This window comes from Piliocolobus tephrosceles, chromosome 4 (assembly GCF_002776525.5).
Source record: "Piliocolobus tephrosceles isolate RC106 chromosome 4, ASM277652v3, whole genome shotgun sequence".
Lineage (NCBI taxonomy): Eukaryota > Metazoa > Chordata > Mammalia > Primates > Cercopithecidae > Piliocolobus > Piliocolobus tephrosceles.
The window spans coordinates 90,947,231-90,965,875 of record NC_045437.1 but is presented as its reverse complement, the minus strand read 5'-3'; the positions used below and the strand labels follow the sequence as shown (position 1 = coordinate 90,965,875).

General features: G+C 35.5%; 1 protein-coding gene across 18 annotated transcripts in view; it reads left to right on the top strand.

Moving 5' to 3' along the window:
• The window catches only part of FAM172A (family with sequence similarity 172 member A), a 511,553-nt gene that overhangs the window by 30,901 nt on the left and 462,007 nt on the right, over positions 1-18,645 (top strand). For 11 of the 18 annotated variants that reach the window (XM_026454283.1, XM_026454281.1, XM_026454275.1 and 8 more), the window contains exon 2: positions 8,148-8,271. The exons of 4 other annotated variants lie outside the window; for them this stretch is intronic. Coding sequence is in view for 11 of the 14 variants with exons in the window: in XM_026454281.1 (XP_026310066.1) it covers positions 8,166-8,271 (106 nt within the window). In the remaining 3 variants the exon portion in view is untranslated. Of the gene's footprint in view, positions 1-6,371; positions 6,434-8,147; positions 8,272-10,681; positions 10,706-18,645 lie in introns of those variants that run through there. 3 more of the 18 variants (XM_026454284.1, XM_026454279.1, XM_026454274.1) reach the window with 2 other exon arrangements.

Genomic DNA, 18,645 nt, shown 5'->3' with positions numbered 1-18,645 from the left:
TAGTAAAGTGATAACGATGGGCATTCTTTTGTGGGTCTTGATTTTGAAGAGACTTTTACAAATATTTTATCATTAAGAGTAATTTTGTTGTAAGTGGTTATTTTGTTTTTTTAACCTTTTTGTCAGCTTACAGATATTTCCTTTGATTCCTAGTTTTCTATGACTTTTTTTCCAAATATAGATTTTGAATTTTATCAAATGCTTTTTCTGCAGATATTGAAGTTATTATGGTGTTCTTTCTTTGTATTCATGAGTGGAATTTATAGATATTCTAATGTTTTGTATTGTGCTTCCTAGATTTTACTACACAGGAAGATTCCTTGGGGGACTTGGCTGTAATATTGGAAGGAGAAGTCTACTTGTAAAATTCTTGACTCTTATGATCATAGGAAGGGACTTTATCATTTTGTGCTTATGTAGAAAATAGTAATGAGAGTCATTTGGCATACTGTGTTTAAGCATAGGTCTCATAACATAAATGGCTAACATTCAGCAAAGTGTCCTTGTGTTGGCAACTTCAGTGTCACAGAGTTTATTTCCTGTAACTAACAGTATGGCTAAGTGATGGTTGTCTTTTGTGGAGAAAAAATATTTTGTAGAAAACAGGAGGATTTGGAGCTCTTTGATTGGTTTTGGAACAGGAGAATTTTCCTGCTTCAAGTCCTTTGTTAATAAAGTAAATAACCACTGTAACTTATATGGTAGTTTAAAAATGTGACTTGAAGTTTCAGATTTCTAATTCTCTTTTTTTAAGATCAGATATTTGTAGTATCACAGCAATATAGAGCCTCAAGATTTTTCTGAGTTTATACCCTTGTTGGTGTCAGCATGTAAGGATTATTCAAATATACAAACATGAAATGCTATAAAGTATTATCACTCCATAAAAAATTGGGAAATTCTAGAAGCAAAAAAAAAAAATCTATTCTGAAGGCACTTAAATTACATTCCCACTTGTTAACACATTTAGGTAAAATGAGACTTCACTGAAAGTTTCCCCTTGAATAAATAGTAAGGAGTGCACTGTCAGTAGATACTGGATTTGAGTGGTACTTAAATGTCTTGTTTGCAGTACAATTATGATCTGCACAGAACTTAAATGTGCCATTAAACTTTATTGTTGGTGTCATTCATATGGCTTACTAGGCTTAATCAACTGCTTGATTATATGCTCAAGTTTCTCTTCATTTTTCTTTTCTGTAGCAAGTGGTACATTTCTAACTTTGAAGTAATTTGGTACAGTGTCTGGGATCAGTTATGATAATGATCAAAATAATAACAATAAAGTTATTACCAAATTTCAATCCTTGTTAGAAATTGGGTGAGATTGAGGTGCTTTTAGGTGGTATGTGCTTAGGGGATTAACTGAATCATGACCAAAGTGAATTAGTGCTTCTGACCAGGTTTTCATTGGAATTTGTATGCCAGGGATACTGATGGGCAAGGGAGGCAAATTACCATTGACAGAGAACTGCCAATTCAGAGAACTAGAACAAGCTAGACCACAGCACTGTGATTTTCAAAAACTTTATATAATGCTCTTCTTTTATACCTAGAAAATATGTTTGTTCTTAATATCTAGCTAGAGTATGCCTAGACTATTGCTAGCCTGGCTCTGGAGAGAGGGATGATTGGGACATTGGAAGAGAGAAGTTGTTTAAACGAGTCTGCCTGAAGTCTACTTCTTGCTTCTGTTTTATAGAAGGTAAAGGGAAAGGTGAGTGGTTAGTGAGACAGTCAAGATTTTTTTTTTCTTTTTTTTGAGACTGCCTTGACCTTTTGCATTAGAGCTGTAGAAAAGAGATGGAGAGAGAACCATTTAATACACAGAAACACTACCCCAATGCAAGTGTATGTCTTGAACCATTGGAATCATCACCTCAAAAAGAAACCACATATCTTTTAACAGTCACATCCCATTTTTCTCTTCCCCCAACTCCTGAAACCTATTAATCTACTTTCTGTTTCTATGGATTTACCTGTCCTGGACATTTCATGTAAATGGAATCATACAATATGTGTTTTGTTGTTGTTGTTGTTGTTGTTGTTTTGTAATTGGCTTCATGTAATTGGCCTTATTTTGTAATTGTAATTAGCACATAATATTTTCATTTATGTCATAGCATGTATCAGTACTTCATTCATTTCTATTAAAGAATAATATCCTGTTGTATGGATATACCATATTTTATTTATCCATTCATCAGTTGACAGATTGTTTCAACTTGTTGGCAATTATGAATAATGCTTCTGTGAACATTTGTGTGTAAGTTTTGGTGGGGACATGTATTTTCATTTCTCTTGGGTGTATACCCAGAAGTAGAATTGCTGGATCATATGGTAACTGTGTGCGTGATATTTTGAGGAACTGCTCAATTGTTTTCTAAAGTGGCTGCATCACACAGCAATTGTTGTCACACTAGCAATATATCAGGTATTCAGTTTCTTCTCATTGTCACAAATCTTGATTTATATTCCTTTTCGGTTATAACCATGCTAGTTATTGTGAATTAGGTATCTCATGTGGTTTTGATTTGCATTTTTATAATGACTAATGATATTGAGCATCTTTTTATGTGCTTTTTGGCCATTTGTATATGTGTACTTATATAATTTTCCCACTTTTTAATTTTTTTTTTTTTTTATTATTGAGTTGCAAGAGTTCTTTATATACTCTGGATACATCTGGTCTCTTAACATCACAATTTTTTTTGCTTAATATTCAGAAAACCATTAGAAAAGGACATTGTTACAGCTTAGGTTTTTTGGAAGCAGATGCTGAGACAGAATTTGGGGTATAAAGTATTTTTAGACATCAGCACTTGTGAAAGGAAGGAGGAGAACAGGATTGGTCAGAGGGAAAAGTTGAATTTACATGGAGGTCTGACAAAACCTCAACCAACCTGGCAGCAAGCTCTGAAGCAAATATTGCCTATCAGGGTTGTCCTGCATTAGGCTGAAATGGCTGGGCCTTCATGTTACAACTTGACTTAGTCACTGAATGAGGGTCAGCAGTGGAAAGGTATGACCTAGGATGGAGCAGCACTTTGCCCCTGAGGCCAGCTCTGAAGTGATAAACAGATGGAATCTGTTTGCTAACTTCACTCTTTAGCTGAGCAGCACATTCCCCTTGAAGGGGCATCTGGATGGTTCACATGCGTATTATATTTTAAAATCTTAGTGAACCTCGAGTTCACTAAGTTTAAAAGAGATTCTAGGAGCATGTTTATGGCATGAGAAAATTGAAAATTTGATACTGATTTTACAAATGTGTTACGACTGTTATTTCATGGTATAGGCTGTTTTGAAATCTTCTGAAGATAATTTGGCCTGGAGTTATGTACATTTATAATATTGTTTATGTTTTATTATTTATGTTTACTATAGAATTAGAGTCTCTTAAGTAGTTTATATGATGCTCATAATTGCCTCGTATAAAAGCAATTTTTTATGTTTGTTTGACATACTCTTGTTTTTCTAAAATTTTAAGTGTGGTATATTCATTTTGAGAATTATTTTGTCTTTGGCCGTTGTTCTCCCATATCTGCTACATATTATGAAAACTTCATAAAAGACTATTTAACTCTTTTCTTTTGAAATTTGATTCAGAATTGAGAATCATCTTAGTCTTTGTTTAATTTCTTAAGTTTTAACATTGTCACAGATAATCTAAGATTTTATATTCCCGCCTTGTTGAGTTTCTGCCTTTTTGCTAGCCAAAAAACAATGCAATACCTAAAACAGATGATTACCAATTTGGGTACCTATTAAAAAGACATAGTAGTGCAATACTATTTCTTTTAAAACACTTTTATTTTATATCTCTTAACTTTTGGCCCTTTTTTCAGTTGCTTGTTTTACCAAAGTATTGGGAGAGATGATGATAAGTAATTTTTATCAGTCTTAATTCTAAATAGCAAACTAAATATACTAAGACAGTTTTGGTTGACAAGTTTAGTCTGTAGATATCTGTGTCCAGTTTGCCCAAACTCCAAATTGTAATACTTCCTAATAACAGAAATTAGTACATAAGAGTAGGTATGATTCTTTTGCAGAATGAAGAAACTGGAATTATTTTTCTAGTGAAGTTGTGGTTGACTGTGTCAACATGCTAGAATAGAAGAAACTCATTCATAATTAGGAGTCAGAAGACCTGAGTTAGAATCTCAGCCATCCCTTCACATCTGAGATGCCTGAACGAGGCACACTTAGCTTTTCAAAGCCTAGAATGCCTTATCTCCGCAAAATGCAGGTATGTTAGTTCTGCCTACCCCTGCCAGTTGTGGCAATGACCTAATAAGATAATGAATAAGAATAGAACTGGTCATCTTGTGACCAATGTATACATTTATGAGATAGTTGGAAGAGTGTTTTTCCTTGGGCAAATGAGGGTAGAACCCACATATGTGATCTTTGTTCAAGCATGCATTTCAATAAGACTTGAAAGGAATGTAAAGGAATGTAAACATAATGAAATGAATGTAAATATAATTTATTTATGTCAAAAAATTAAGTTCTATTATAATTATTTTCAATATAGTCATGGAAACCCAAGTTAACTCAACAGATATTTATTGTGAGACTTTATAATTTGTGCATAGAGTGCATCCAAGTGATGCCTATTAAAAAGTTTTCATTTCTGTAAATTGATTGATTTTGTTATTCTGTGGGTTTGAACACAAATTAATTGCAATCTAGTTATTTCAGATTTTATGTGGATTACTAATGTTTTTAAAGGGATTTATAGTTTATAAAATGCTTCATATACATTTTTTCATGTAATCTTCATAATAGTCCTGCAAAGGTAACTGCTCTTATTTTCATGATTCTTCCCATTACTTAGGTTAGAGAAGTTGTAATTTCCTCAAGGTCACTTATCTACTAGGTGGTGGAACTGAAATTAAAATCTAGATTTCTCATTCCAAATTTATGTCATGTTGCTTGGAAAACTAAGGATTTATTTTAGTTAGATATACTTGGATTGGAACTGGGTATTCTTAGTCTCAGGAACAAAGAGGTTTGGCTCTGAAACTTTGATCCAAACACAATTTTGCATTTGTTATAAAAGCCACCATTTTCTACACACCAGGGGCCCATATTACCCTGGGCTTTGTCTTGTGTCTGCTCAACCTGATGTCTTCATTCTTCAGCTTCTTTCCCAGTACCCACACACCAACGTTTTTCTCACTGTAGCCTCAGAATAATGCTGTCCAGCATTATTATGAACTAATCTTTGCTGATGAGCAACTGGTGAATATTTTAACTGTAATTTGGGTGGGTCTTTTGGTTCTTTATAAATCCCTTGTACCAATTCTATTTACTGTAATTTCAGTTGCATAGGCTATTTTCAACTTGATTTAAAGAGTCTCATTTAGTGAGCATAGAATCTTTAGGGCCAGACTGGAACCAAACCAGTCCTGGGAGCCTTAGAAAATTAACCCAGTTTTATGTGTTCTGTGATATATTTTGTACTTTCATCAATGCATTCAGAATATGAGGTGAAAAGGGCTTCTGTTGCAAAATCACCTATATCTAGTTTGTATTTAATACCTGACAAAAATAAACAAATGTAGAAAAATAAGGCTTCTGTGTATCTTTCTGTACATTTTATAAGTGCATATGCCGCATTTTGAGCCAACAGGGCAAATAAGAAATATTGTACTGTTTCATATTTTCAAATGCTGACTAGATAAAGATTACACATGACAAGTTATTTATAGCTTTATACATAGTAGATTCTCTGTTGGAATCATAGAAAGGAAAAAGATATGATAATTGCTTTGTGTGGTTCACAGAATAGAATGGCAAACTGAGATGTTTTGAATCTAGTTTGTACTGTAACCATTTCTAGGAAACCATATTTAAACAGCAGTGGTTATCATGAAGTGTACAACATGTCAACTGTGTCCCAATTCACATCAGTAAAAACCTTCCACCACTTTATTCTCTATAACCCAACCTCCATCAGATAATGCCAAATAAACTATGTCGAGTGCACATATTAATATATATCAAATGTGCCAAACAGCTTGCTGGCTGCATTTTCAGTAGTGTTTATCTGTGGTCATGCAGGTTATAACTCTGAATTTTTATTAGGAAAACTAAATTGAGAATTTATAATGTTCTTGATTTAGCTTCACCAGCTGTGCCACAGCCAGGAAAAATAACTCAGGGGGGTAAAAATCTAACACTGTGTTAAGAGAGCAACAGACAAATCGCTTTTGCTTCATGCTTACCTGCTTTGCATCTGCTACTGTAAAGTTTAGGTTCACATGTAATAATTAGTTTTTTTTTTTTTTTTTTTTTTTGAGACAGAGTGTCGCTTTGTCAACCAGGCTGGAGTACAGTGGTGCGATCTCGACTCACTGCAACCTCTGCCTCCCAGGTTCAAGCGATTCTCCTGCCTCAGCCTCCTGAGTAGGTGGGACTACAGGTGTGTACCACCACATCTGGCTACTTTTTGTATTTTTAGTAGAGATAGGGTTTCACCATGTTAGCCAGTTTGGTCTCCATCTCCTGACCTCATGATCTGCCCTCCTCGGCCTCCCAAAGTGCTGGGATTACAAGCGTGAGCCACTGCGCCCGGCCAGTAATCTTTTAACTTGTATGTTATTACTCCAGTAAATTGCTTTGTGAATTTTTAAGTTGTCTCATAAAATAAGGATTATTAATTTTTATTTAATCTTTGGAATCTTGAAAGTGATTCATTGAAATAGGAATTTTGATAATGACCCTAGCACTGAAGACATTATTTATAATTTTATCTTTGTTAAACCAATCACAATGACATACTTATATATATTGTGCTGTTCAGGAGTCAGACAATTTAGGGCCAATGAAAAATATCTAATAGTTTATATATATATATATATTTAATAATAGTTTATATTTGGAAGAAATACTGAGTTAGCGAAGGGAAGTCTCCTGTAGGTAGTTAACTTAGTTGTGGAATATTTAGCAAAGGGTACTGTGTGGAATTCCTCATTAAGAACATTTCTCTTTAATTTCTGCTACAAGATGATGTGTAATAAAAAGTTGGTGAAATTTGTGCACCATCATGTAGGACTTGACTAATTCCTGAATGGAAATATACAGCCCTTGCAAATATTTATTTGTTTTAACATTATTGTGATTATCAGTCTAGGTCTGATGTATTTTCTTTGTGGCTGCTTGGCAATTTGATTTGTCAGCTACAAAGTAAGCCATAGGAGGGCAGTGACCATATTTGTTTTACTCACCATAGTACCCCCAGAGTCTTGTCCATTGCCTACCTTATATACTAGGATATATTTCTTGAAGGGATGTAGGCACATTTTATTCGTGTAGAATTTATAGAGTTTTGAGTTACCTATACACAGAAGAAAAATAATAGATACTTATGCTAAGTATTGTAGGAGATATACTTTTTTTCCTTTTAAACTTTAGAACTAATTAGCTTTCCTGTTCATGGGGACTCTGGAAAAAGCCATCTATTTTTAGTCGTAATGCTTTCCCTTTGGCCAAAGTAGAACAAAATTAGATTTTAATAAATCATGATTTTATAGTATGATTGTTTACTGGAGTACCATTTATAGAGTATGGCTTCCAGACAATGATGACATCGTTTCATTTAAAAAGGGCTAGTTTTTCCCTGAAAGTTGTATTTTTAATTACACTATAGGAAATTTGCAGATATTTTATATATTTATGCCTCTTCCTATCTGCTTGTTCCAAAAGGGAGACATTCTACTTGTAAATGGCCTATGCTTACAATTTATTTTAAAAGAAATTTTAAGTTTTTGGAACTACGCAAAGATATTTTTTAAAAACATTAGGTGATAGGTAACTAAAACTAAATGGTAAGTTTGGCTAAATTCAGCAAACATTCGGTAACTGTAATGTATAAAGTATTGTGTTTGGTGGACATGAGAGAAAGATGACAAAAACTTGATATTTCTATTCCTGGGGCTTGTATGCCATTAGCTGACTCAGATAAATTCATAAATAAGTATAACACAAAGCAGGCAATAATAAGTACTGTGGTATAGGCATCAACAAAGTGGGAAATTAGGATAGAGAGATTAATCCTGACTGGGAGGATCAAGGAAGTTCTCATGGAATAGATAGGTTTTGAGTAGAACTTAATTTATTGCTTTCGTTCATTCTAGACTGTCTTCTGAAGATTGATGTCTATTTCCTTGAGCTCTTTAATTTTGTTACCAATTTGGATAAACATGGCACAAATCCAGCAGGGAGGTCCAGATGAAAAAGAAAAGACTACCGCACTGAAAGGTACATACTTAATTTGCTTTTTCAGGAAATTTTCATTGTGCCTAATAAAGGTGTAGGAATATTTAGGTGACCTTCCATTCATTTGAAATCTAAAATAAGAATATAAGTATCAATTATTTATATCCCTCACAGCAACTATTACTGCATCTGAGATGTATGTACTCAGTAAATAAATCACAGGACCATGTAATTTTGCATCTATAAGAATCTTAATGCTTTTCTTATTCAATGTCATACATTTAATAATAAAACTAATAAGTTTTTTGAATCAAGGCTGGTGCCTTTACCTTATGTTTTCTGCTTGGAATATCATACTGGATTAGGGTAATGATCCGTCTGTTTCTGTATTCTGCCTTTATGGCATTGCATTACTGATATTTTATGAGAGGTTTATCCATATTAATGTTTTAGAAGGAATCTACGTTAGACATTGTTAGGCAATTTTGAATCCTAGAACTAAAAAAATAAATCTGCTATCTAAATTAATTCGACTTCTAAAAGAAGTATCTGTTGTTGAATTGTGAGACAGCTATGGGCACTGAGAACTTTAGGGTCAGGAAGCTGAGGAGAAAGTAGCAAATGAGGCTGAAAAGTAATTTTTAGTAAAATAGGTAAAGAATCAGGAACAAGAGAGAGATCCTGAACAGCAAATGAAAAAATTAAATGGGAGTAATTAATTAAAGTCATATCTGGTGATGGGTAAGATTAGATGAAAACTGAGAATTTACTTCTGCATTTGACGATGTGGTGATCATTGGTGACCTTCACAAAGAGCTATTTCAATAACTAGAAATGAAAGCCTGGTTGGAGAACTTTCAGCAGAGAATGGAAAGAGAGGAATTGGAGATAGCTGTAAACAACCCTATAGAAGATTTTACTACATGCTTGTATGTTGTTGGGAAGGATCCAGCACACTCAGAATAATGGACAATTTAGGAGTGAGGGCAAGGAATGTATGTCACAGTTTCCGTCTAAATAGACCTGCTGGGTTTCCACCTAGACAGATTTTGTGCATGTTCAGCCTTAATGTGAAAATTTGATCTCCCAAGTTGTAGTTCTAATTTATACTCCTGCAAGCAGTATGTGAGTTCAGATTGATTTTCTGGATTTTAGAGGTCGTACAGTGATGTTAAAAGAGTAGATCTGTTCTAGAGATAGAACTATCTGGATTCAAATTCAAGGTTTTCCTTCTTACCATGGGCAAATTGCTTAACTTCTCTGAATCTTTCTCTTCATCTGTACTATAGGAATAATAATGCTGGGTACAGATGGGGGTGTAAGGGTTAATGGAGGAGTAAATTGGAAATATTAGAAAATAAAATGGCAAATGCATGGTATATTTCAGAACAACTTAGCAAACTGATTTGTTCTAAACTTTATCCCTTGAGCAGAAAGACAGTTTTATTCTTGAGTTTATTCAAAACTGGGCTATGATATGTAAAACAGTGAACTAATAATGATCACTCTGCTGTTCATTAGAGGATTTCAGGTTTACATGGCAAGATGCACTCTTGGAGGTGATTTAACTTTCTGCTAATTGAAAAGTGCTTCAGATAAGGCATAGATGGTGGAAAAATCTCATAAAATTATATTAGTGGTGAGAAAAATGTCAGGTAAAACTCAAGATGAGCAGGGTTAAAGCAGTGCATGCTGGAAGAAAGTAGTTTGAATTAGTTTGCTGTAATAATGGTGATAATGAAGATGGTAAGGAAGATGGTGATGACTGTTATAATTAAAGGAAGGCATATTATGCACAAGAAAGTTATGTCATCTCTTTTGGAGATGGCAATGAAGATATGCTTGTAAAGAATTCTTGCATTTCTTAAAAATATTACTTTTTCCCTTTGCCAGTTTTACAGGGTTTTAGTTTATCTACTGCCTCTTATTGATTTGTCGACCCATTTTACCTGGATTTCTGAAAATATGTTCTGTATCTAGTTCTCTTAGTTCATATGTGTTAGTTTTTATTTACCACCGCCCTCTAACCTCAGGCCCCTTCAAAGATGCCTACATTTTGCCATAGTGCCTTTATTAAAAATTATTCTGGACACTAATGTTGAGTTATTATGATCATTATTTGTGATATGGCTAATAGTACATCAAAACCAAGACATTCTTATTGGTACAGTACTGGTAACTAAAACATGGTCATTATCCAATTTTCATTAGGCTTCACATGCAGTAATTTGTGTGTGTGTATGTGTATATATGTGTGTGTGTGTTTGGAGTTGTGCAGTTTGATCCTCTGTGTTGTCTTGTGCAACAATGACCACAAACAAAGATACAGAAGTGTTCTACCACTAGCAAATCCCTTCTGCTACCCATTTGTAGGAATGTCCCTAACTGCCAACTTCATCTCTGTCTCCTGGCAATCACTAATCTGTTCTCCCTCCCTTTTGTCATTTTGTAGATGTTATAGAAATGGAATCATAAGGTATGTAACTTTTTGAGATTGGCTTTCTTCAATAAGCATAATGCCTTTGAGATCCATCCAAGTTTTTGTAAATATCAGTAGTTCATTTGTGTTTATTGCCGATGAGTAATATTCTATTGTCTAGATAGGCCATTTTGTTTAACCATTAACCCATTGTAGGTCATTTGGATTGATTCCAGTTTTTGATTATTAGAAATAAATTTACTGTGTATATTCATGTATAAGTTTTTATGTGAATGTAAGTTTTCATATTTCTAGGTTAAATGCCCAAGAATGTGATTGCTGGGTCATATGGTAAATGCATTTCTAATTTTATAAGATAATACCAAACTATTTTCCAGAGTGGCTATACCATTTTTTTTTTTTTTTGAGACAGAGTCTGGCTCTGTCGCCCGGGCTGGAATGCAGTGGCGCGATCTCGGCTCACTGCAAGCTCCACCTCCCGGGTTCACGCCATTCTCCTGCCTCAGCCTCCCGAGTAGCTGGGACTACAGGCGCCCGCCACCTCGCCCGGCTAGATTTTTGTATTTTTTAGTAGAGATGGGGTTTCACCGTGTTCGCCAGGATGGTCTCGATCTCCTGACCTCGTGGTCCGCCCGTCTCGGCCTCCCAAAGTGCTGGGATTACAGGCTTGAGCCACTGCGCCCGGCCGGCTGTACCATTTTATATTCCCACCAGTCACGTATGAAAGACCCACTTTTTCTACATCCTCCTCAGCATTATTATTACTATGTTTTAGTTTTAGCCATTTTATTAGGTACATAGTGATATCTCACTAGTGATGTTGACCATACATCTTTTCATGTGCTTATTTGCCATCTGTACCTTGTCGCTGGTAAAATACCTATTTATATTTTTTGTCCATTTTCTAAATGGATTTTTTAAAACTATTGAGCTTTGATAGTTCTTTATATTTTCTAAGTCTCTATTGAATATATTCTTTGTGAATATTTTCTTTCAGTCTGTAGCTTGTCTTTCACCCTCTTAACATATCTTTCATGGGGCAAACATTTTTAATTCTGATGAAGTTCTGTTCATAATTTTTTTTTCTTTTGTAAACTGTGCATTTAGTGTCATGTCAAAGAACTCTTTCCCTAGCCAGCCATAGTTTATGAAGGTTTTCTCCTATGCATTCTTCTAAAAGTTTTGTTTTATATTTCACATTTAAATTAATGATCTATTTTCAGTTAATTTTTAAACATATGTTACTAGGTTTCGTTTCATTGCTGAATTTTATTCTGTTGAATAAGCTATATTTTACTTACCCATTTGCCACATTTTAGATATTTGTGTTGTTTCCAGGGTTGGGTGATTATGAATACAGTCTTTGAAAACATTCATCAAAGGTTTTTATGTGGATATTTATTTTCATTTGTCCTGGGTTAGTATCTAGGAGGAGGACTGCTGGGTAATATGGTATGTCTACGGTAACTTCGTAAGAACTAGAAAACCACTTTTCAAGGTACCTGTATTATTTTTCAGTACCACCAATAATGTATGAGGGTTCTCTTAGTTTGGCATCTTTATCAGCAATTAATATTGACAGGTTTGTTGACTTTTCTTCTCATTGTCACAGGTTTTTGTTTCTATGTGGTTTTAATTTGCATTTTCCTAATGGTGAATTATATACCATATATACATCTTTCTTGGTAAAGTCTAGAATTTTGTCCCCTTTTTTTTGTTTGTGTTCTTATTGTTGAGTTTTAAAAGTTGTTCATGTGTTCTGGATTCAACTTCTTTTTTTTTTTTTTTGGAGACGGAGTCTTGCTCTGTCGCCCGGGCTGGAGTGCAGTGGCCGGATCTCAGCTCACTGCAAGCTCCGCCTCCCGGGTTTACGTCATTCTCCTGCCTCAGCCTCCCGAGTAGCTGGGACTACAGGCGCCCGCCAACTCGCCCAGCTAGTTTTTTGTATTTTTTTTTTAGTAGAGATGGGGTTTCCCCGTGTTCGCCAGGATGGTCTCGATGTCCTGACCTCGTGATCCGCCCGTCTCGGCCTCCCAAAGTGCTGGGATTACAGGCTTGAGCCACCGCGCCCGGCCACAACTTCTTTTTAAGATATGTGATTAGTAAACATTACCAGTCTTTGGATTGTCTTTTCATTCTCTTTGTTTTATTGATATGTATTTGTACATACTTATGGGGTACATGTGATATTTTGTTATATGCGTAGAATGTGTAATGATCAAGTTAGGATATTTCCATTATCCATTGCCCCAGGTGTTTATGATTTCTATGTGTTGGGAACATTTTAAGTCCTCTTTTAGCTATCTCTTGAAATACATAATGCTTTTGTTCATTTTAATCACCCTATATGCTATTGAACATTAGAACTTATACCTTCTATCTAACTGTATGTTTCTACCCATTAAACAAACTCTCTTCATTGTTTCCTCCTGTGCACCATCACCCACATCTCTGATAGCTATCATTCTACTTCCTACTTCCATGAGATCAACTTTTTTAGCTCTCACATATGAGTGAGAACATGCACTGTGTGTCTTTCTGTACCTGACTTATTTCACTTAACACAATAACTTCCAATTCCATCCACCTTGCTACAAATGACCTGATTTTATTCTTATAGATGTATAGTATTCCTTTTTGTATATATATCATATTTCTTATGGTCAAATAGTATTCTATTGTGTATATTATATCACATTTTCTTTATTCATCTATTGATGGACACTTAGGTTGATTCCATATCTTTGCTATTGTAAATAATGCTGCAATAAACATGCAATGCAATTATCCTTTAGATATTCTGATTCCTTTTCTGTGAATACATACCCAGTAGTGCAAATGCTGGCTTGTATGGTAGTTCCATTTGTAGTATTTTGAGAAATGCCCAAATGGTTTCCATGGAGGTTGTACAAATTTACATTCTTAACAACAGTGTATAAGAATTCTCTTTTCTCGACAGCCTCATCAGCTTCTGTTATTTTTTGTCTTTTTAGTGATAGCCGTTCTAACTGGGGTGAGAGGATATCTAATTGTGGTTTTAATTTGCATTTCCCTGATGATTAGTGAAATTGAGCATTTTTTAACATACCTATTGGCCATTTGTATGCTTTCTTTTTAGAAATGTTTATTTATGTCCTTTGCCCACTTTTTAATGGGATTATTTTTTGTTTTTTACTGTTGAATTGTTTGATTTCCTTGTTTATTCTGGATTATTAATACTTTATTGGATGAATAGTTTGTAAATATTTTCTCCCATTCAGTAGTTTGTCTCTTCATTCTGTTAATTGTTTTCTTTGCTGTGCAGGAGCTGTTTAGTTTAATGTAGTCCCATTTGTCTGTTTTTCGTTTCTGTTTTCTCAAAAGGCTTTAGCCATAAAAATCTTTGCCTAGACCAGTGTGCTGAAGTGTTTCCCCTGTGTTTCTTTCTAGTAGCTTCATAATTTCAGGTCTTACATTTTAAGTCTTTAATCCATCTTGAGTTGTTTTTTATAGATGAGTGATGGGGCTCCAGTTTCATTCTTCTATGTATAGATATTTAGTTTTTACAGAATCATTTACTGAAGAGGCTGTTCTTTTCCCAATATATAGTCTTGGTGCCTTTGTTGAAAATCAGTTGACTGTACATATGTGGATTTATTTCTGGGTTCTCTATTCTGCTATTCTGTTCCATTAGTCTACATGTTTCTCTCTCTCTTTCTCTCTCTCTGTCTCTATCCATCCATGTATCCATCCACTTATCTTCTTTCTTTCTTTCTTCCTATCTATCTATCTATCTATCTATCTATCTATCTATCTATCTATCTATCTATCTATCTATCTATCTGTCTATCTATCTATCTATCTATCTATCTTTTAAGATGGAGTTTCACTATTGTTGCCCAGGCTGGAGTGCAATGGCGCGATCTTGGCTCACTGCAACCTCTGCTTCCTGGGTTCAAGCGATTCTCTAGTCTCAGCCTCCTGAGTAGCTGGGATTACAGGTGCCCACCACCACACCTGGCTAATTTTTTTTTTTTTTTCCTTTTTTGTTTTTAGTAGAGACGGGGTTTTGCCATGTATGCCAGGCTGGTTGGTCTTGAACTCCTGACATCAAGTTGAGAGACAGGACTAGCTGGATTTCCTAGGCTGACTAAGAATCCCTAAGCCTAGCTGGGGAAGGTGACTGCACCCACTTTTAAGCACGGGGCTTGTAACTCAGCTCATACCCGAACAATCAGGTAGTAAAGAGGGCTCACTAAAATACAAATTAGGCTAAAAGCAGGAGGTAAAGAAATAGTCAAATCATATATCATCTGAGAGCACAGGGGTATGGACAAAGATCTGGATAGAAACCTAGGCATTTGAACTGGCAGTGGCAACCCCCTTTGGGTCCCCTCCCATTTTATGGGAGCTCTGTTTTCACTCTATTAAATCTTGCAACTGCATACTCTTCTGGTCTGTGTTTGTTATGGCTCGAGCTGAGCTTTCGCTCCCCGTCCACCACTGCCGTTTGCCACCATCGCAGACCTGCCACTGACTTCCACCCCTCCAGATCTGGCAGGGTATCCGCTGTGCTCCTGATCCAGTGAGGCACCCATTGCCGCTCCCAATTGGGCTACAGACTCGCCATTATTCCTGCATGGCTAAGTGCCCTGGTTCGTCCTAATTGAGCTGAACACTAGTTGCTGGGTTCCATGGTTCTCTCTGTGACCCACGACTTCTAATAGAGCTGTAGTACTCACTGCATGGCCCAAGGTTCCATTCCTTGGAATCTGTGAGGCCAAGAACCCCAGGTCAGAGAACAAAAGACTTGCCACCATCTTGGGAGCTCTAGGAAGAAAGATCTACCTGTAACAAAGTGATCCACCCACCTCGGCCTTCTAAAGTGCTGGGATGGCATGAGCCACTGCGCCTGGCCTTACATGTCTTCTATTTTTAAAATAATAACACTATGCTGTTTTGGTTACTGTAACCTTGTAATATATTTTGAAGTCAGGTTAGCATGATGTCTCCAGCTTGGTTCCTTTTGCTCACATTGCTTTGGCTATTTGAGTTCTTTTTTGTTTCCATTTGACTTTAGTGTTTTTGTTTTTCTCTATTTCTGCGAGGAATGTCATTGCTATTTTAATAGGGATTGTGTTGAATCTGTAGATTGCTTTGAGCAGTATGGTCATTGAATTATTCCAGTCTATGATCATGGAATGTCTTTCCATTTGTCTGTGTCCCCTTCAATTTCTTTCATTAATGTTTTATAGTTTTCCTTGTAGAGGTCTTTCATCTCTTTGGTTAAATTTATGACAAGGTATATTTCTTACAGCTGTTGTATATGAGTTTGCCTTTTTGATTACTTTCTCATCTCATTTGTTATGGACACTACTGAATTTTCTTTCGATATTATATACTGTTACTTTATTGAATTTATAAGAGCTACAAGTTTATTGGTGGAGTCTTTAGGTTTTTCTATATATAAGATTATATCATATGCAAAAGGACAATTTGACTTATTTTCCAATTTGGATGCTTTTTATTTTGCTCTCTTGCCTGATTTTTCTGAAAAGGACATTCTATACTATGCTGAATAGGAGTAGTAAAAGTGGGCATCCTTGTGTTGTTCCAGTTTTTAGAGGAAAAGCTTTCAACTTTTCTCCATTCACTGTGATGTTTGTTGTAAGTTTGTCACATATGACTTTTAGTATGTTGAGATATATTTTTTCAATGCCTCATTTGTTGAGAGTGTTTTTATCAGGGAGAGTTGTTGAATTTTATCAAATGCTTTTGCTGCATCTATTGAGTAAAAGATCATATGGTTTTTGTTCTTCATTCTGATGATGTGCTGTGTCACACTAATTGATTTGAATATGTTGAACCATCCTTGCATTTCTAGGTAAATCCTACTTGATGATGATGTGTTATCTTTTTGATGTGCTATCTTTTTGATGTGCTGTTGAATCTGGTTTATTGTTCTTTTGTTGAGTAATTTTGCACCTATGTTTGTCAGGAATATTGGCCCGAAGTTTTCTTTTTTTGTTGCAATCTTATCTGGTTTTGATATCAAGGTAATTCTAGCCTTATAAAATGAGACAGGGAGATTTCCCTCCTCTTCATTTTTTTGGAATGGTTTGAGGAGAAATTGTGTTCGTTTTTCTTTAGACGTTTGGTAGAATTCAGTAGTAAAGCCACATGGTCTTGAACTTTTCTTTGTTGGGAGACTTTTTATTACTATTTGATCTCATTACTCACAACTGGTTTGTTGAGGTTTTCTATTTCTTCCTGATTCAATCTTGGTAGATTTTATTTGTCCAAGAATTTATTCACTTCCTCTAGGTTTTCCAGCTTGTACAGTTGTTCATAATAGTCTGTTATGACCTTTTCTATTACTGTGGTAGTTGTAATGATTCCTTTATCATTACTGATTTTATCTGGGTCTCCTGGGTTTTTGTTTGTGTGTGTGTGTGTGTGTGTGTTTGTGTGTGTGTGTGTTTGTGCTTAGTCTGGCAAGCTGTTTAGAAATTTGTTTATCTTTTCAAAAAAGTTACCTTTTATTTTGTTGATTGTTTAATCTGTATTTCATATAATTCTGCTCTTTATTATTTGATCCTTTCTAATTTTGGGTTTGTTTTTTTCTTCTCTTCATTGAGGTACATCCTTAGACTATTTGAAATCTTTCTACTTTTTTGATGTAGTCATTTATTGCTGTATCATTTCCTTTTAGTCTTGCTTTTTCTGTTTTGCATAGGTTTTGGTATGTTGTATTTGGTTTTCATTTGCTTCAAGGTAGTTCTTTATTTTTTCATAATTTCTTCCTTGACTCAGTGCTCATTCAGAAGCAAGTTTAGTTTCCATGTATTTGTACATTTTCTCAAGTTCTTCTTTTTACCGATTTCATACATGATGTGATGTTTTTGGTAAAATTTGTTGAGTCTTGTTTTGTGGCCTAACATGTGGTCTATCCTGGAGAATGCTCCATGTGTTGATATGAAGAAAATGTGTATTCTGCAGCTCTTGGATGACATGTTCTATAAATGTCTGTTTGGTCCATTTGATCTAATGTGTAGTTTAAATCTATTTCTTTGTTAGTATTCTGCCTAGATGATTTGTCTAATGCTGAGTGTGGAGAATTAAAGTCCCCAACTATTATTTTATTGAAATCTATCTTTCCTTTTAGATCTAATAATATTTGCTTTATATGTCTGGATGCTGCAGTATTGAGTGCATATATGTTTAGAATTGTCATATTCTCTCACTGAATTGATTCCTTTATCTTTATATAATGATCTTGTCTCTTTTTACTGCTTTTGACTTAAATTCTGCTTTATCTAATATAAGTATAGCTACTCCTGCTCACTTTTGGTTTTCGTTTGCATGGAATGTCTTTCTTTTTTTCTTTTTTTGGAGATAGGGTCTCACTGTGTCACCCAGGCTGGAGTGCAGTGGCATGATCACAGCTCACTGCAACATCCTCCTCCTGGGCTCAAGTGATCCTCCCACCTCAGCCCCTTGAGTAGCTTGGACTGCAGGCATGTGCTACCATACCTGACTAATTTGTATGTTTTTTGTAGATACAGGGTTTCACCATGTGGGCCAGGCTGTTCACAAACTCCTGAGCTCAAGTGATCTGCCTGCCTCAGCCCCCCAAAGTGCTGAGATTACAGGTGTGAGCCACTGTGCCCAGCCAGAATGTCTTTCTCTATCCCTTTACTTTCAGTTTATGTGTCTTCACAGGTAAGATGAGTGTTTTGTAGTCAGCATATAGTTGGGCCATGTTTTAAAATCCATTCAGCAAGTCTGTGTCTTTTATTGAAAGTTTAATTCGTTAGGCCGGGCGCGGTGGCTCAAGCCTGTAATCCCAGCACTTTGGGAGGCCGAGACGGGCGGATCATGAGGTCAGGAGATCGAGACCATCCTGGCTAACACGGTGAAACCCCGTCTCTACTAAAAATACAAAAAAAAAAAAAAATAGCCGGGCGAGGTGGTGGGCGCCTGTAGTCCCAGCTACT